The sequence below is a fragment of the Eimeria acervulina genome, genomic scaffold (assembly GCF_000499425.1).
Source record: "Eimeria acervulina Houghton genomic scaffold, Eah_scaff141, whole genome shotgun sequence".
Classification (NCBI taxonomy): Eukaryota; Apicomplexa; class Conoidasida; order Eucoccidiorida; family Eimeriidae; genus Eimeria; species Eimeria acervulina.
Window position 1 is genome coordinate 11,729 of NW_013550251.1, and position 15,771 is coordinate 27,499.

Here is a 15,771-nt window from a genome sequence, read left to right on the forward strand (position 1 = left end):
CAGCAGCCAATGGGTTCGATGGATATAGACGGAGAGAGCTGTGTTAATAAATGCGCAAAAGAAATTTAAAATATTCATCAAATGCAGAGACACCCAAACATCGATCGACAGACAAACGCAGAAAATATTGATGCAAACAAACAGCAGCAAATCTGCTGCACCATATATATATATATATATATTCATGGATATATATATATATATTCATGGATATATATATATATATATATATATATAGATCCATATACTGTGCAGTGTGACTTCAGCGTTAGTATAAGGGTTTAGGGTTTAGGGTTTCCAAGGGTTTAGGGTTTAGGGTTTCCAAGGGGTTTAGGGTCTCTTAGCATTTAGGGTTTAGGGTTTTCTAGGGTGTATGGTATCTACGGGTTTAGGGTTTATTAGGGTTTCGGGTTTCCTAGGATTTAGGGTCTCTTAGCATTTAGGGTTTATTAGGGTTTAGGGTTTGTTAGGGTTTGTTAGGGTTTGTTAGGGTTTGTTAGGGTTTGTTAGGGTTAGGCGTACTAGGATGATTCTATGAAGAGGAACGTGCAGCGAATGCACAGCAAAATAAACAACCTTCCTAATGTCCGCGTACACCGCATTTTCTGTCGCTTCACCGTCGCTCCAGCCGTAGCCGGAGTAATCATATGCTAATATATTTGCTTGACATCTGGCGAGCAGCACCTCAACAAATAAACATAAATATATATATTTTTATTTATTTATTTATTTATTTATTTATATTTATATATATATATATATTATTAGGCAGAGATTCTGTGAAGTAGTCAGAAAGATTATATATATTGCCTCGATATCTTAGAGAGAGAATATTAAACAAATAAATATATTCAATCAAAGTTTGTTATAAATTAAATTAATTAATAAATAATATATATAGTATTCTAATAAGTATACATTAATATAATGAAGGAGAGTTTATTAAAAATTAATAAATATAATATATAAGAGTATGTTCAGCATAAAGTAAACAAATAAAATATAAATTGATGCATTTAAACAAACAAATAGAAAACAAATAAAACAAAAAATATAAATATGAAACAAACAAAGACGACGAAAGAAGATAAAAATATACAAAAAGAGAAGAAGGTGCAGACAAAAATAAATTAAAGTATAAAAACAAACAAAGCAGCATTTGCTTGTTTTTAAACAAAATACGCACAGCTGATTTCCTATTTAATGCTTATCTTATATATACTTTGCCTTTATTTTATATACATAATATAGATAATTTATTTATTCATTTTATTTATTTATGTTTGTCGGTGCAGCACGCGAGTGTGTGTGAATGCAGCAAAAACGCCTAATAGAAGTCGCGAGTAAACCCTAAACCCAAAATAAGGGTTTAGGGTTTAGGGTTTAGGGTTTACCTGAAGCACATTCTGTAGTGTAGGCCGAACATATGCCCTATATCAGTGCTGTTTCCATGAGAAAAAATAATTAGCTGTCTGCTGCTGAGTCTTTTTTCAACAGTATCTGCTTCTGTTTCATTGCTTTCTGCTGCTGCTGCTGCTGCTGCTGCTGTTCCTGCTGCAGCTCCTGCTGCAGTTCCTGCTGTTGTTGTTGTTGCTGCTGCTGCTCCTGCTTCTGTTGTTGCTGTTGCTGCTGCTGTTGCTGCTGCTGTTCCTGCTGCTGCTCCTGCAGCTGCTCCTGCAGCAGCAGCAGCAGCAGCAGCAGGGGGCGGTGGTGGTGCTAGCAGCAAAACAGCAGCAAGATATTTATTTCTGCCTTTAGGAATTCGATATACAACAACTTTTTCAGGTAAGTTATTTCTAAGAAGAAGCTGCTGTATACTTTCTTGCCCTTCTTGAGGAGGAAGTCTTTGCTTTAGCTGCTGGTGCTGCTGCTGTTTATTTGCTGCTTCATTATTAAACCCCTGACGCATGCATCCACTTGGGGCTGCTTCCTGTATATACAGCTCAGAGCCTTGAAGCGAATAACCAGCAGGAAACGGAGGATAAAAAGACAAACGTCGCACAACAGACGAACGAAAACCCCTACAAACAAACAAACAAACAAACACAGAAAAAAAAACAAGTTTTAACCATCAAACAAGCAGCAACAGCAGCAACAGCAGCAACAGCAGCAACAGCAGCAGCAGTAGCAGCTGCAGCAACGGATATATAACAGAAATAAATAAATAGCAGCAAAAATAACAGCAACAACTAAAGCAGTACAAGCAGAATATCAAACACAACAGGAACAGCAGCAGCAGCAGCAAAAGTAGGAGCAGCAGCAGCAACAAAAGCAGAAAAAATAGCAGCAGCAGCAACAAAAGCAGCGAAAATAGCAGCAGCAGCAGCGATGATGAATAATGCGTGCACAGATGTCTGAAGTTAAAAGAAAGAAAACAAACAAAACAAAAAAAATAAACACCCAAGAAGAGAAAGAGAAATAAAAATAAATAAACAAAAATAAATAAAAATAAATAATAAACAGATAAATAAACAAAAATAAATTAACATAAATAGACAAACACAAAAAAATAGACGTAAATAAATAGAGAGTAAGAAATAAACATAAATAAACAAAAATAAACAAAGAGCAAGAAATAAACATAAAGAAGCAGAAAGAAAAAGAAGCAAATAAACAAACATAAATAAAAATAAACAAAGAGATATAAACATAAATAAATAAATAAATAAAAACAAATAAATAAACATAAATACATAAACAGAAATAATAAACATACACAAGTAAGCAAACATATAAATAAGCAAACAAACAAACAAAGAAGCTAATTAATTAATTAATTAATTAATTAAATAATAAAGTACTTACAAGATAGATATACAGCCAAATAAACACACAACAAACAAACAAATAAACAAACAAATAAACAAGTTAATTAATTAATTAATTAATTAATTAATTAATTAAATAATTAAATAATAAAGTACTTACAGAATAGATATACAGCCAAATAAACACATAGTTGCGCAACGGCCGGCAGAAGAGAGTGCTAAAACGTCGTAGAAGTCATCGTCTTCAGCATTATTTGTATAAACTTCGTGAGAAGAACGCGACAAGTCTGCCTTTTGTAGCATTTTTACTTATTATATATTATTATATTTATTTTGTATATGTTAGTATATGCTATTATTATATATTATTATTATTATTATTATTATTATTATTATTATTATTATTATTATTATTTTTATTAATCAGAGAATTACTTGTTTGTTTGTTTGTTTGTTTGTTTTGATATTTTTACTCTTTTTTTTATTTTTATCTTTTTGTATTTTCTTTTTTGTTGTTTGTTTTGATGTTGTTTTGTTTTGTTTTTTATTTTTAGTTTTGTTTGTTTGGGCGTTTGAGGCTCCGACTCGAGAAGAAAGCTGCATTAAATCTAAAGAAGACAAGAGCAGATAAATAATATTTTATTTGTATTTTTTGTTTGTTCGTCGCTGAAGACAATAAAGTAATATAAAGACAAAGAAAGAAGCTCAAGAGGCGTTGATGAGGGTGTAATATAAGCGGAAACCGACAAGAAAAGAAATCAGAAAGAAATATCAATCCGTGCATATAAAAAGAAGAAAAACAAACAAAAAGAAATAAATAAACAATCAGGTGTATAGGCGTGTAAAAACAGAAAATATTCATACATCTAATATCACAATAACCTGCTGCAGATATATATATATATGTATATATACATTGAGGCCTCTTCTTATGCCTTTTCTTCCGTTCTTTCATCAAATATACCCATTTTTCACTATAAAAATTAATACTTATCAATTTGTTCACAAAAAAAACAGAAAAATACAAGAGAAAAAACACTAGGGCGCCGCCCGCCCGCGGCTCCGCCAGCGGAGGTAAGAACGCCTCAGAAACCTCTTTATTAGCGCTTTTATGAATTCTATGAAGGTAAAAGAGAGAAAAATAAAATAAAATATATATTTAATTAATAATTATTTACAAATACTCACGAAAAACAACGGGGGGGCCCCGTGTACAATACTGCAGCTACAGCTGCAGCAGCAGCTGCTGCAGTCGCTCTCCTTTTCAGCTGTATAATCTGTAGAAAACTAAGCGAAAAATATATTAATAGCTTTGTTTATTTATTCTTCTATATCTATTACAAATGTTTCGCTGCTTTATTTTGCTTTATTTGTCTTTATTCCTCTCTTATCTTTCCCTATTGCTACTAGCAATACTCCCAAGTGAAGACGAAAACTCGTCTTCTGCTTCTTAAAGAGCAGCACATCTGTTAATTACTTCAAGGAGATGCATAATATAAACAGAAAGCAGCAGCAATAGCAAAAACATTTTGTCTGCTGCTGCTGCAGTTGCTGCTACTGTTGCTGCAGCAGAAGCAGCAGCTGCAGCAGCAGCACAGATTAGATATGCTCGTTTGAGGTGTACAGACACCCCGTTAGTTCGTTAGGCAGCTACAGTGGTGCTGTTTACTTAGTCAGTTTATCACAACAATAAATAACTGAATTACTTCTTCTATCAGCACCCTGTCTTGAGGCTTTAACTATATAAATAAACACCTACAGAAGACAACTGGTTAATAGTAAAACGCTGCAGGCAAACAAATCGAGAAAATGTCTTTAGGGCTGTCTATACAAATGCTAGGAGCAAAACAAACAGCTGCTGCCTTCAGAGGTGCTGCTGCTGCTGCCCCAGCAACCAACTCCTGCTGCTGCTGCTGCTGCAACAAGCATCTCCTGCTGCTGCTGCTGCAGCAATCAACATCTGCTGTTGCTGCTGCAGCAAGCATCTATCTGTGCTGCTGCTGCTGCAGCAGCAGCAACGGAGAAGAGAGGTGTATAGATAGAGTTTGTTGTGGTGTCTGGCGTACTATTAGGATAAATTTTATAGTCTGCTTTAAATAACAAAGTAAATGCATAAAGGTGTGCATACACCTGAGGAAAGGGAGAGAGAAAAGCAGCAATTGATGGATACAAACGAATGCTACCAGCTTGCTGCTCTACGTAAACCCTAAACCCTAAACCCTAATTTATCTCATCTACCTCTGTGGCTGTCTTTCACTGAGATAAGAAGAAAGACAGCAAAAAAAGAGAAGGAAATAAATCTTTTATTTATTTATTTATTTATTTTATTTGTTTATTTTATTATTTATTTATTTTATTTATTTATCTTCGTTATTTTATTTATTTATTTATTTCTCTCTTTATTTTTCAGAGGTATGAGTAGCCCCAGCAGAAAAACACAAACAAATAAACAAATAAACAAATAAACAAACAAACAAACAAACAAATAAACAAATAAACAAACAAACAAACAAACAAACAAACAAAGCGGAAAGGTGCGACAGCTATGCAGCAGCAGCAACAGCAGCAGCAGCAGCAGCAGCAGCAGCTACTGACACCTGTCTGCAGAGCACAGAGCGGGCGTTGTATATTTATTGCTGCTGCTGCTGCTGGTGCTGGTGCTGGTGCTGCTTGTCCTTCGGATCCTGTTGTCGCTGCTGCTGTTGCTGCTGCTGTTGCTGCTGCTGTTGCTGCTGCTGCTTCTTTGATGAATAAGATATGCAATTGTTTCTTTTTGTTTTATTTTGCTGCTCTAACCAAACCGTGCATCGTCACGGGGAGTGTGGGGCCCCACAGCCCCCAGCAAACCGACGAGGCCCTCCAGCCACCCCGGCACACCTTCAACTTGCTGCTGCTCTTCCTCCTGCTGCTGCTGCTGCTGCTGCTGTTGCTGCTGCTGCTGCTGCTGCTGCTGCGTCTGGTGATTCTCAAGAGGAAATCCGTTGACTTCTATGGCCGGTGCATCTGTGAGGACCCTCTGCTGCTGCTCGTGCTGCTGGGCTTTGCTGCTGCTGCTGCTGCTGCCGATGTTTTGTCTATGAGGTAATGCTTGCAGCCGCGTTGCGGGAAAATGAACAGCAGCAGCAGCAGCAGAGTGCATGCGGGCGTTGCTGCTGCTGCTGCTGTGTGCTGCTGCTGCTGAGTCAGGGCCCCTTAGGAAAGTAGCACCTTGAACGGGTTTATGTTGCTTTGGTTGTTGTTGTTGCTGCTGCTGCTGCTTCTGATGTTGCTGTTGCTGCTCCAGCAGCTGGTGTTGATCTTGCACGCGTCGCTGTTGCTGCTGCTGCTGCTGCTGCAGTACTTGCTGCTGCTGCTGCTGCTGCTGCTGGGCGAATAGGCTCTTAGAGGCTCCCGTGACAGAAGGTTTTGCTGCTGCAGCAACTGCGCCGCCCTTTGCAAACGCCCTGTGCTGTTCATTCATTAATACGAAGGCTGAGGAGTAAGCAGAAGATCTATTAGAGTCTGCTGCAGTTTCTGCTGTTTCTGCTGCTCTATCCGCTGCTGCTGCTGCTGCTGCTGTTGCTGCTGCTTCTGCTGTTGCTGAGGAGTCCTGCTGCTGCGCCTCCGTCTTGCGTCCTGTTGCTGCTGCAGCTGCAGCAGCAGCAGCTGCTGCTGCTGCTGTTGCTGCTGCTGCTGCCGCTGCTTCTCTGCGGTGCCTTCTGGGTGTGCGTGGAGAGCGAGCAGCAGCAACAAACCGCGCTGCACCTCTATAGAAAGAATCTTCTCTCGTTATTACGGGTGTATGTACACCTGGGATTTGAATGGGTGGAACGCTGAGGCGCTGCTGCTGCGCGTTGCTTCCAGCAGCAGCAGCAGCAGCAGGATTTGTCTTCAGCAGCAGATGCTGCTGCTGCCCTGCAGGGGTTTCCGCTGCGTGCAGAGCTGCTGCTTCTCTCTCTGTGCTGTAAGAGACAGATCTCGGAGTTTGCTGCTGCTGCTGCTGCTGCTGCTGCAGCTGCTGCAGCTGCAGATGGTTGCTGCTTGCTTCTGTTTCTGCTAAGGGGCTACCGGCGCAGCACTCAACCAACGCAACTACTGCTGCTGCTGCTTGTTCTGCTGCTTCTTCAGCTTTTGTTTTCTCTACCTTTGCTGCTGTTGCTGCTGCTGCTGCTTGCTGCGCCTTCTGCTCCGCCTGCGCTTTCTTGGCTGCTGCAGCAGCTGCTGCTGCTGCTTCCTGTGCAGCTCGGTGTGCAGCAGCGGCTTCAAGGGCAGCAGCATGTGCAGCAGCAGCAGCAGCTGCTGCTGCTGCTGCTTCCGCTTCTGCCTGCTCTTTTGCTGCTAACTCTGCTCTATGTGCAGCAAGGAGTGCTTCTTCTGCTGCTTGTTCTGCAGATCGCAGCACTTGCTGCAGCAGCTGTCTTTCTTTATTTTTATCTTCTTCTGACTGAAGACCTAAGGCATACTCAATCCAAGGGTGCTGCAGCGCGTCTGCTGCTGTAGCAAATCTATATTTTGCTTCGCTGCTGAGGAGCTTACGCATAAAGTTCTCACAAAGAGTTGAGTACTTCTGCTTAAGGCGGGGATATCGCACATCTTTTGCTAACTTCTGGCAGAGCTGCCCGCTGCTCATTATACCCTGGCTGCAGCAGCAGCAGCAAAAACAACAACAGCAGCAGCAGCAAAAACAGAAGCAGCAGCAGCAGCAAAAGCACAAACAGCAGCAAAAGCAGCAGCAGCAGCAAAAGCAGCAACAGAAGCAGCACAAACAGCAGCAGAAACAACATGATTCATTAGAACGCGGAAGCGACATGCGTTGCTACTGCTACTGCTACTGCTACTGCTACTGCTGCTGCTGCTGCTACTGCTGCTACTGCTGCTACTGCTGCTGCTGCTACTGGTGCTGCTGGTGGTGCCGATGTTTGTGTGTATTGTATTTAAATATACCTTTTAAGATTAACTCTTTCATGAGGGAAGCAGCCTTCCATAAGCAAGTAGCAGATACACCCGACTGCATGCAGATCAGCAAACGGAGACAGTCTTCGCTCGCGCACAACTTCAGCAGGTAAGTACTGAGGAGTGCAGCAGAGGCCCTCTAAAGCCCCTCCTTCTGTATTCAATAAAGAGGTTAACGAGCTTGTACATGCTGCTGCTGCTGCTGCTGCTGCTGCCTGCGTCCCTTGCCCCTGCTGCTGTTGCTGCTGCTGCTGCTGCAGCTGCTGCTGCTGTTGCTGGGCAGCAGCAGCAGCAGCAGCAGCAATAGAGTAAGCCTTTGCAGCTTTTGCTGCTGCACAAGGTAAAGGAGTAAGCCCATCGAGGTCTACAAGCGTTAATGTAGAGGGGTGAGGAGCAGAAGACCGAAACATGATATTCTCTAGCTTCACATCTCCGTGAATAAACTGCACAAATAAACAAATAATTAATTAATTAATTAATTAATTTAATTAAATTAAATAATTAAGTCAGCAGCAACAATAAAGAAAAATACACGCAACGCCAGAGCAGCAGCAACAGCAAACAACAACAGCAACAGCAGCAAAAGACAACAGAACACATCATTATCATCATCATCACCATCAGCAGCAGCAACAACAGCAGCAACCGCAGTGCAAGAGCAGCAACAACAGCAACAGCAGCAGCAGCAACAGCAGCAGCAGCAGCAGGAGTAAGAACATACTCCTTCCTGGTGTATGCAGCAGAGGCCTTTAAGTATAGGAACAATAATTTGACAGGCTTCCCACTCCTTAGGCAGCACTTGACTGTATTTGCTGCATAAATATTCAAATAAAGTCGGTCCTGAGAGTCGTTCCATGAGCAAAAACTCTCGAGACACCCGACTGCATGCATACACCCCAAATACCTGCAGCAAATGCAGAGAATCAAAACTAGGAAACTGTAAGAAACGACAGCAGCTGCATGCATGACCCCTATGCTCTTCAGTCTCTGCTGCGGCTCCTCCTCCTCCTCCTGCTGCTGCTCCTGCTGCAGATCCTGCTGCTGTTGATGCTCCAGCGGGCGTTGCCTGGTGGTGCTGTCCTGCTGCTGCTGCTGCTGCTGCTGCTGCTGGTGTCTTTGGTGTTGCTGCTGCTGTCTTTGCTGCTGCTGCGTCTTTGCAGTGTAGGTGCACCGTAGCGGAGAGCATCGCCAAGACATCGGGAGGGAAATGCATATTGTTGTGGGGTTTGTTTTGAAGTGTATATACACCTGAAGCATTTGATTGCTCCGTATCTGTCTCTAAACTGCTGCCAGCGATCAGTTGCTGCAAGCGTATAAGCTGCAGAAATTTAAATCTATTAAGAAAAAATTGCTGCTGCTTCAGAGAAGAATGACGCAGAGACTTAACTGCTACTTGTCTCGTTCTATCAAAGAAGCAGTACTGACAGCCTTGTCTTGAAGACCCAGCGCTTGTTTTTCTGCTGTCTGTTCCAGTACTTGAGGTGTCTGTACACCCCACGGAGAGCGAGAGTAGAGTTGAGTTAGTATTTTCTGCGGTGTATCTGCAGGTGCTTCTATCAACAGACCCTGCATATACAGCTCCATAGCTGCCTTCTCCTAGTAAAGTGCTGAAGTCTACGCATGTTACAGCCCCGCACAATAAAGGAATATGCAGCAGCCGCTGCTGCGATGCTGCTGCTTCTGCTATGCATGTGATACCCCGAGGCCGTGCGGAGCGAGCATGATCGACTCTCACCAAAGCAGATTCGTTTTGTCCCATTCTCTTGAAAGAAAGTTTCCTCGATATCTTTGTTATAGAGAACTACCTGAATACCCATTTGACAATGTAGCAGCAGCAGCTGCCGCTGCCGCTGCTGCTGCTGCTGCTGCTACTGCTGCTTCTAAAGCAGCAGCTCAAGCAGCCGCGGAAATACAAAGAATAAAAAATAACGGAAAAGAGAAACGCCTACACACACTAACTCAACACGAGCCAGGCCTAGCAGATGCCGCAGCAGACAGACAAACAAACTTAACAAATCTGCTGTAGCTGCTGCTGCTCCTGGGGCGCGGAGAAGCGTTGTGGAAGAAGAGGCAAGTTTATTGAACGCCTTTGAAGAGACAGGAAAGAAGAGGGAAAGAAAGCAATAAATAAACAGAAATCCAAGAGGATAATACAGCTTTCTAAAGGGCAGCTATAGGAGACTCGCCTCGCAGACTTGCAACAAAAACGGAAAGAGAAACGCCAACGAAACTGCGGCGCTAGCGACAAAGATGACGGAAACTGTTGAAAATTCAACAAAAAAACGGAAAGGAGAAACGAGACGCAAATAAATGACTGAATTAATACTCAAACGGCTGACTGCAGCTCGCCGAGACAGTTGAATTCGGGCGGTGTAAATACACCTGAGATCAGCGCCTGCAAAGTTTCCCTTTTACGGTTTTCCTACGTTGAGGAATACATCAAAAATACCTGTACAAAAGGCCTTGACGAAGACAAAAGAAGCAACAAAGCTGAACACATAAACACAACCTGTGCCGCCCCCAACCGACGAGAAGCAGAATAAACGCGGTAAAGACAGTCTCGCGGGGCTGAGAAACTAGGTAATTTCAGCAAGGCTTAGAAGGCCTCTTCTTTGGAAAATTAAACTGAATATTTTCCACAAAAAATTTCCGCTTTTTAAGAGCGTTTCCAGCTTCAGGACGCGCCGCATTTCACAGCAGGTGTACGTACACCCGACCAACGGAACAGCGGCGACAGAACCACTGGGGAAACCAGGGCAAAATGAAGGTAAATTTTCATATTATTCTTCGAATAAATTAGAAAAATATATAATTAAATTAAATTATTTCATTAAAACCTGTATAAAATGGCAGAAGACATTCAAATCTAATCGTATTCTGCATTCGGGGAGTCTGACCAAGAGCTTGTACATTGAAAGCAATGCCTGTTGCATGCATTTTCTTCTTCAGTACATTTAAGTTATTTTCTCTGTTTTTTATTTTTTTCTCTTAAAATTTTGTTGTTTTGAGTTTTACTGTTGACGCCTCCCCAATTCTCCCTCACGATCGCCGCTGTGCTCGGAGTTCAGCGATATGGTGGAAATAAAAAGGTGAAATAATTTGAAGTTGAATTCATCATATATTCTTCAGCTATAAATAAATCTCTCCAGCTGTCTTGACAGTGTAAATATGCATTAGCTGGGACCGTTTCGGCAGGAGTCAGTCATCTGTGCGTCTGATGATTATTTATTTCCTTCCTGTTTCTTCTTTTTGTTTCTTCCCCATTTTCCGTCTCCCTCAGCTGTCTTTATGTTCAATATACCGAGTTTTACTTCTGCTAAGCAGCAGGCACGCGCCGCTAGTCGCTATACATAATATTTTATGTTTATATATATATATATATATATATATAATGTTGTATGTTGAGAATACAATATAGACCCTCGCTAGAGTATTTTCTATTATTTGCCTCATTGCCTTTCACTCTACACTGGCTCTTTACTAATTGATTGTTGCATTTTTTCTGTTTTCTGTTATTTCTTATCTCAGCTTTCAGTACAAACCCTTTAATATAAACCCTAATCTATGAGCATTTGTATCTATAGGCATTTATCTCTAACCCTTAAATATATAAACTGTAATGCATATTATGCAATTAAACGAATACATAATAAATACTATATGTGGAGCACAGTTTACTCTCCTCTACCGAGCTCCACCTGTTAAACAATATATTCATTATACAATAAAAGCATTTATTATATGATGCTAAATAAGATATTCTCTATAAAATGTATTACATAAGAAGGCAAACACATCATGCGTATTATATATAAATTTTACTGCAATCTCGTCTGGGTCTCCAATATTTTTTTCTTTGTTTCGCACTGAGTTGTGTTTCTATACTCGCAGCAGCAGCAGTGCTTCAACTCCTTGCACTACTGCTGCTGCAGCTGCTTCGGCAGCAGCTGCTGCTGCTGCTTGATATAATACACCGCACGAAGCGGAGGGAAGCAGCAGCAGAAAAGAAAGGGTATTTAAAGGGAGAAGAAAAGTGAAGAAGGAAAAAACACTCAGAATAACTTCCCAAGAGCAAATAAATAAACAAACAAACGCTATGGATTGAAAGAAGAAAGACAAGCATAATGAAGAAAAAAACAAGCAAACAAACATTACTCATCACCAGAGGCAGACACACCTAAAGGAAAGTGCTGCCCGTCTCCTCTACGATTATCTGAACAATAAGAACAAAAACAAAAACAAACAAATAAAAACAATACAATTAAAGAAAATAAAATCTTAATCAGCAATACACCGCTGATACACCTATCCTAACAGCGCCACGCGCCAGGCTGTCTATCCACTGCAGAGCTGTATATACACCTCATGTATATATATATATATATATAGCTGTACTCTACATATGCACCTCAGTTGTATATACATTTCAGCTGCCTGCTTAAACACCACTGAGCTGTCCATACACCTGCGGAGTCTGCTATAAACTGCACTGTCAGGCCTTTCTAGGGCGTTTACCAGTCTATAACGCATTCAGTAATAAATAAACTGCGCTGAGCTGTCTATACACCTCAGCTTTCTGAGCATCACTGAAGTGTCTGTACACCCTTTAGCTGTCTATACACCTCAACTCACCGATAGGCAAAAACCACAATAGCGGATTATAGCCAAATGCCTCATTGAAATTCCTCCAGAACCCCAAATTCCACATATTCTGAAATGCAGGGGCAAGGGAAACAACAAAAAAAGCAAAAGAATAAACTACCCCTGAGCTGCCTGTACAGCTGAAGTAGTAGACAGAAAGAACTCAATAATCATTTTTAAAAATACGCAAAACAATAAACGGCGCATGCGTATGAGAGACATGAAACAAAAACTAGGGGGTTAAATTAAATAAGAAAACCATCATAAGCTCAGCCCTCTGTTCCCCTGTTTGTCATATATATATATATATATTAATTTACATACATGTCTTCTTTTGGGTGTTTTATATCCATATATATTCTTTATTTATTTGAATGTATACGCAGGCGCGGATGTACGTGTGCTTGTATGTTTATTTTCTTATTTATTCTAGTTATTTATTTAATATGCTATAGCAGGGCAGGGGCTTGTGCGGTGTACGTACAGCTGGTGGTTGGTGTTGAGAGCGTCTGAATCTTTTTTCGCAGAATTCGATGGTCGTCATTCCTTTTGCAAGGAGATAAGTGTGAAAAGCCCCGAAGAGGAAAACAACAGCAAACAAAAAGATGTCCAGAATCGAACCCAAGAGCAGCAAAAACAACACGTTAAACTCCACCTAAACACAAACAAAAACAAAAAAACAGTAACACACAACCGCTATATCCATGTATGCATGCATCCATGCATGCATGCATGCATGCGTGGAGAGAACACATACTAGAGGAGCAAACAAGTGAGTAATAGAAGAAGAAGTGCAGCACAGACACCCGAACGGATGAAGACAAAGCAGTAAGAATCAAAACAAAACCATAATTAATCATGATGCATCTCCAGCAGAGAAAATTTAGCAAATAAAAAAACCCAACCCCCCAAACGAAACCCGAACAAATGCATGCATGCAAATGCATGCATGCAAATAGATGCATGCATGCAAATGGATATATTGAAGCAAGTAAGAATGAGGTAGATGTATAAGAATTGCTTCTTATTTGATATGTGGATGCATTTAGTGGTGTAAAATGAAGTAAAATGAAGATGATAAGAGCAGAAATTACCTTGGGTTCTGCGACAGCAGCGAGGACAGACTCTGCTATAGTAGCCGCAACAAACAAACAAGTAGCAGCACCATAGAAAAGCAGCAACAGGAAATATTTCTGATTTGCCCAGCCCACACAGTTAGCCAGCCAAGGGCAGTGATGGTCCATCCGCAGCACACAGTGCCGACACACGCGGCAGTGATGCGTTCGGTCTGGTTTATACACTCCGCACCACTTGCACACACGCAGACATCCTCTGCTGCTCGTCTCCTGAAACACACAATACATATATATATGTATATATATGTATATGTATATAGATAGGTGTATATAGATAGGCGTATATAGATAGGCGTATATAGATAGGTGTTTACAGATAGGTGTATATGTAGAGGTAAATAGATGTATACAGAAATGTATACATACATATATATATATATATATATATATGCGTATATTAAGGACAAGGCAACGCAATACTTAAACAAATGCAAACGGGGTGAAAGGCGACTGAGCGACAACATCTGAGTAAACAACAAAACAAATCGGTGTACAAAAACAAATAAATATAATTCAAATAAACAGTAAGCTCCATAGAAGGAAGCTGCACGCATACACCCCAGCCATAGATAGGTAGTCGATAGGCAGTAAATAGAGAGTAGAGAGACGGGGTGTACATGCAGATACACCTCAAGACATACCGCTGCAATATGCGTCTCTAAAGCTTCTTGGCCTGACTCTGTTGGTGTGCCGGGAGGAACGAAGACGCTCAGAGCGAAGCACAACAAAAATAAAAGCAGCAGACAGCCGAAGACAGCTAACTCCCACACACCTCTGTAGAAAGCTGCTCTATCTGTTGCATGTTTCTGCAGCAGAGGAGCTATATGAAGAGATAGATACACTCCAACAACCACAGACAGAAGAGACAAAACAAACAACACCGGCAATGAACGCAACAGAGAACCCTTAACACCTCCTAAAGGAGCTGCATAGCGCAACGGGGCTACTCCTGCTGCTGCTGCTGCTGCTGCTTTTTGCTGCATTTTATCTTTGGCTTTGCCTCCTCTAAACTCCTCCGTCTTATCTTCTGCATCCTTCACCCCACCTAAACTCTCCTCATCTGGTCCTGCTGCTACTCCTGGTGTTGCTGCTTCTGCTACTTCTGCTGCTGTTGCTGCTGCTGCTGTTGCTGCTGCTGCTGCGTCGGCCTGTCCTGAAGCAGCACCCGGCAGCAGAGGCTGCTGATCTCCCTCTTTATCCATTCTGTATTAATTATTTAGTAAAGAAGCAAACTAAAGACGGCGGTGTTACAACACGAGGCTTGCGGCTAGCAGTGCCTTCAGGAGAGTGAAAGCGAAGGAGAAAGCAGCGAAAGAAGATGAGAAAAAGAACAGAAAATTGCAGTCATTACTCCACTGAAGGCTGCAGATGGGGAAAGGGTGTTGATCGCCTCAAGAGCAGCAGAACACCAATAGACTGATTGAGTAGTAATGAATAATAAATGCAGGGAAGAGAGGAGAGGAAGCAGGCCTTATAGCGGCTGTCTCGAATCGCTAGATTGAAAAAAGAAAGAATTTTAAACTCAACTCAAGGAATAAAACAGGAAAAAGAACGAAAACTGCAATGGAGAATATGAGGAGGCAAGCCGAGTGAAATGCAGAAAGAAGAATGCAATGAGCTCAGGTGTACATACAGCCGGCGGACTCGCCACTGTTTGGTTTCAGCTCAACGCATTCAGTTAAAAGATGAAAATAAACCTTTTAATTGCCTCAAATGAGAAAAAGAAAATAAACAAAGAGAGCAGCTCAGGCCCTGCGCTATGCATGCAACACGGCATAGCCAGCAGCAGTTCTTGACTGTGCATACACCGCAAGGGGAGGATAATCTGCGAATTTTCTCTGAGTAAATAATCAATAATTGAATGAATTAATTCTTTTATGTAAAATAACAATAAGATTACAACACAATTCCTCAAAAAGACTCCTCTGAATGCCGCTGCTAGCCGTCAAAATCTCTATCGTGTGTGTGTCTGTATAATTTCTCTGCACTTGCAAATAAATAAAAATAAATTTAAATATAATTAATCAGAATAAATTTATATATTATTCTGTTCATTCTCTAGAAGGATTTACCCTGGAGAGTGGCGCCATCATATTATTATAATACCACTATATATAATACTATATATTATTATTATTATTATTAACAGTCTACGCCTTTGTATACCGTTGCAAAACCTCCAGAAGAATACCAGAAGAGCTCCATAGAGTAATAGAGATACAGAGAAGTGCTGCAGTTGTAGGTAACAACAGCTACAGCCAGCCAGCAGCGCGGAGTTGTGAATAATGTTCATA

The 15,771-nt window shown here is 41.1% G+C and overlaps 3 protein-coding genes across 3 annotated transcripts in view; all 3 read right to left on the reverse strand.

The window, feature by feature from the left end:
- EAH_00020420 (MGC131027 protein, related) overlaps positions 1 to 1,426 on the reverse strand; it is a gene marked incomplete at both ends in the record, with an annotated part of 2,982 nt that extends 1,556 nt beyond the window's left edge. Inside the window, 2 exons of the mRNA XM_013397161.1 lie at positions 523 to 670; positions 1,395 to 1,426. Coding sequence (XP_013252615.1) covers positions 523 to 670; positions 1,395 to 1,426 — 180 coding nt within the window. The remainder of the gene's footprint in view (positions 1 to 522; positions 671 to 1,394) is intronic.
- Positions 1,427 to 5,559: 4,133 nt separating this feature from the next.
- Positions 5,560 to 8,110, reverse strand: EAH_00020430 (CMGC kinase, MAPK family, MEK kinase-related (incomplete catalytic triad), putative; the record flags this gene model as incomplete). The annotated part of the gene is made up of 2 exons (XM_013397162.1): positions 5,560 to 7,387; positions 7,692 to 8,110. The coding sequence occupies 2 exons, from the start codon at positions 8,108 to 8,110 to the stop codon at positions 5,560 to 5,562; spliced, it is 2,247 nt and encodes a 748-aa protein (XP_013252616.1).
- A 3,741-nt stretch (positions 8,111 to 11,851) lies between these two features.
- EAH_00020440 (zinc finger DHHC domain-containing protein, putative) lies at positions 11,852 to 14,679 on the reverse strand (the record flags this gene model as incomplete). The annotated part of the gene is made up of 4 exons (XM_013397163.1): positions 11,852 to 11,913; positions 12,333 to 12,411; positions 12,826 to 12,996; positions 14,119 to 14,679. The coding sequence occupies 4 exons, from the start codon at positions 14,677 to 14,679 to the stop codon at positions 11,852 to 11,854; spliced, it is 873 nt and encodes a 290-aa protein (XP_013252617.1).
- Between the last annotated feature and the right edge of the window lie 1,092 nt (positions 14,680 to 15,771).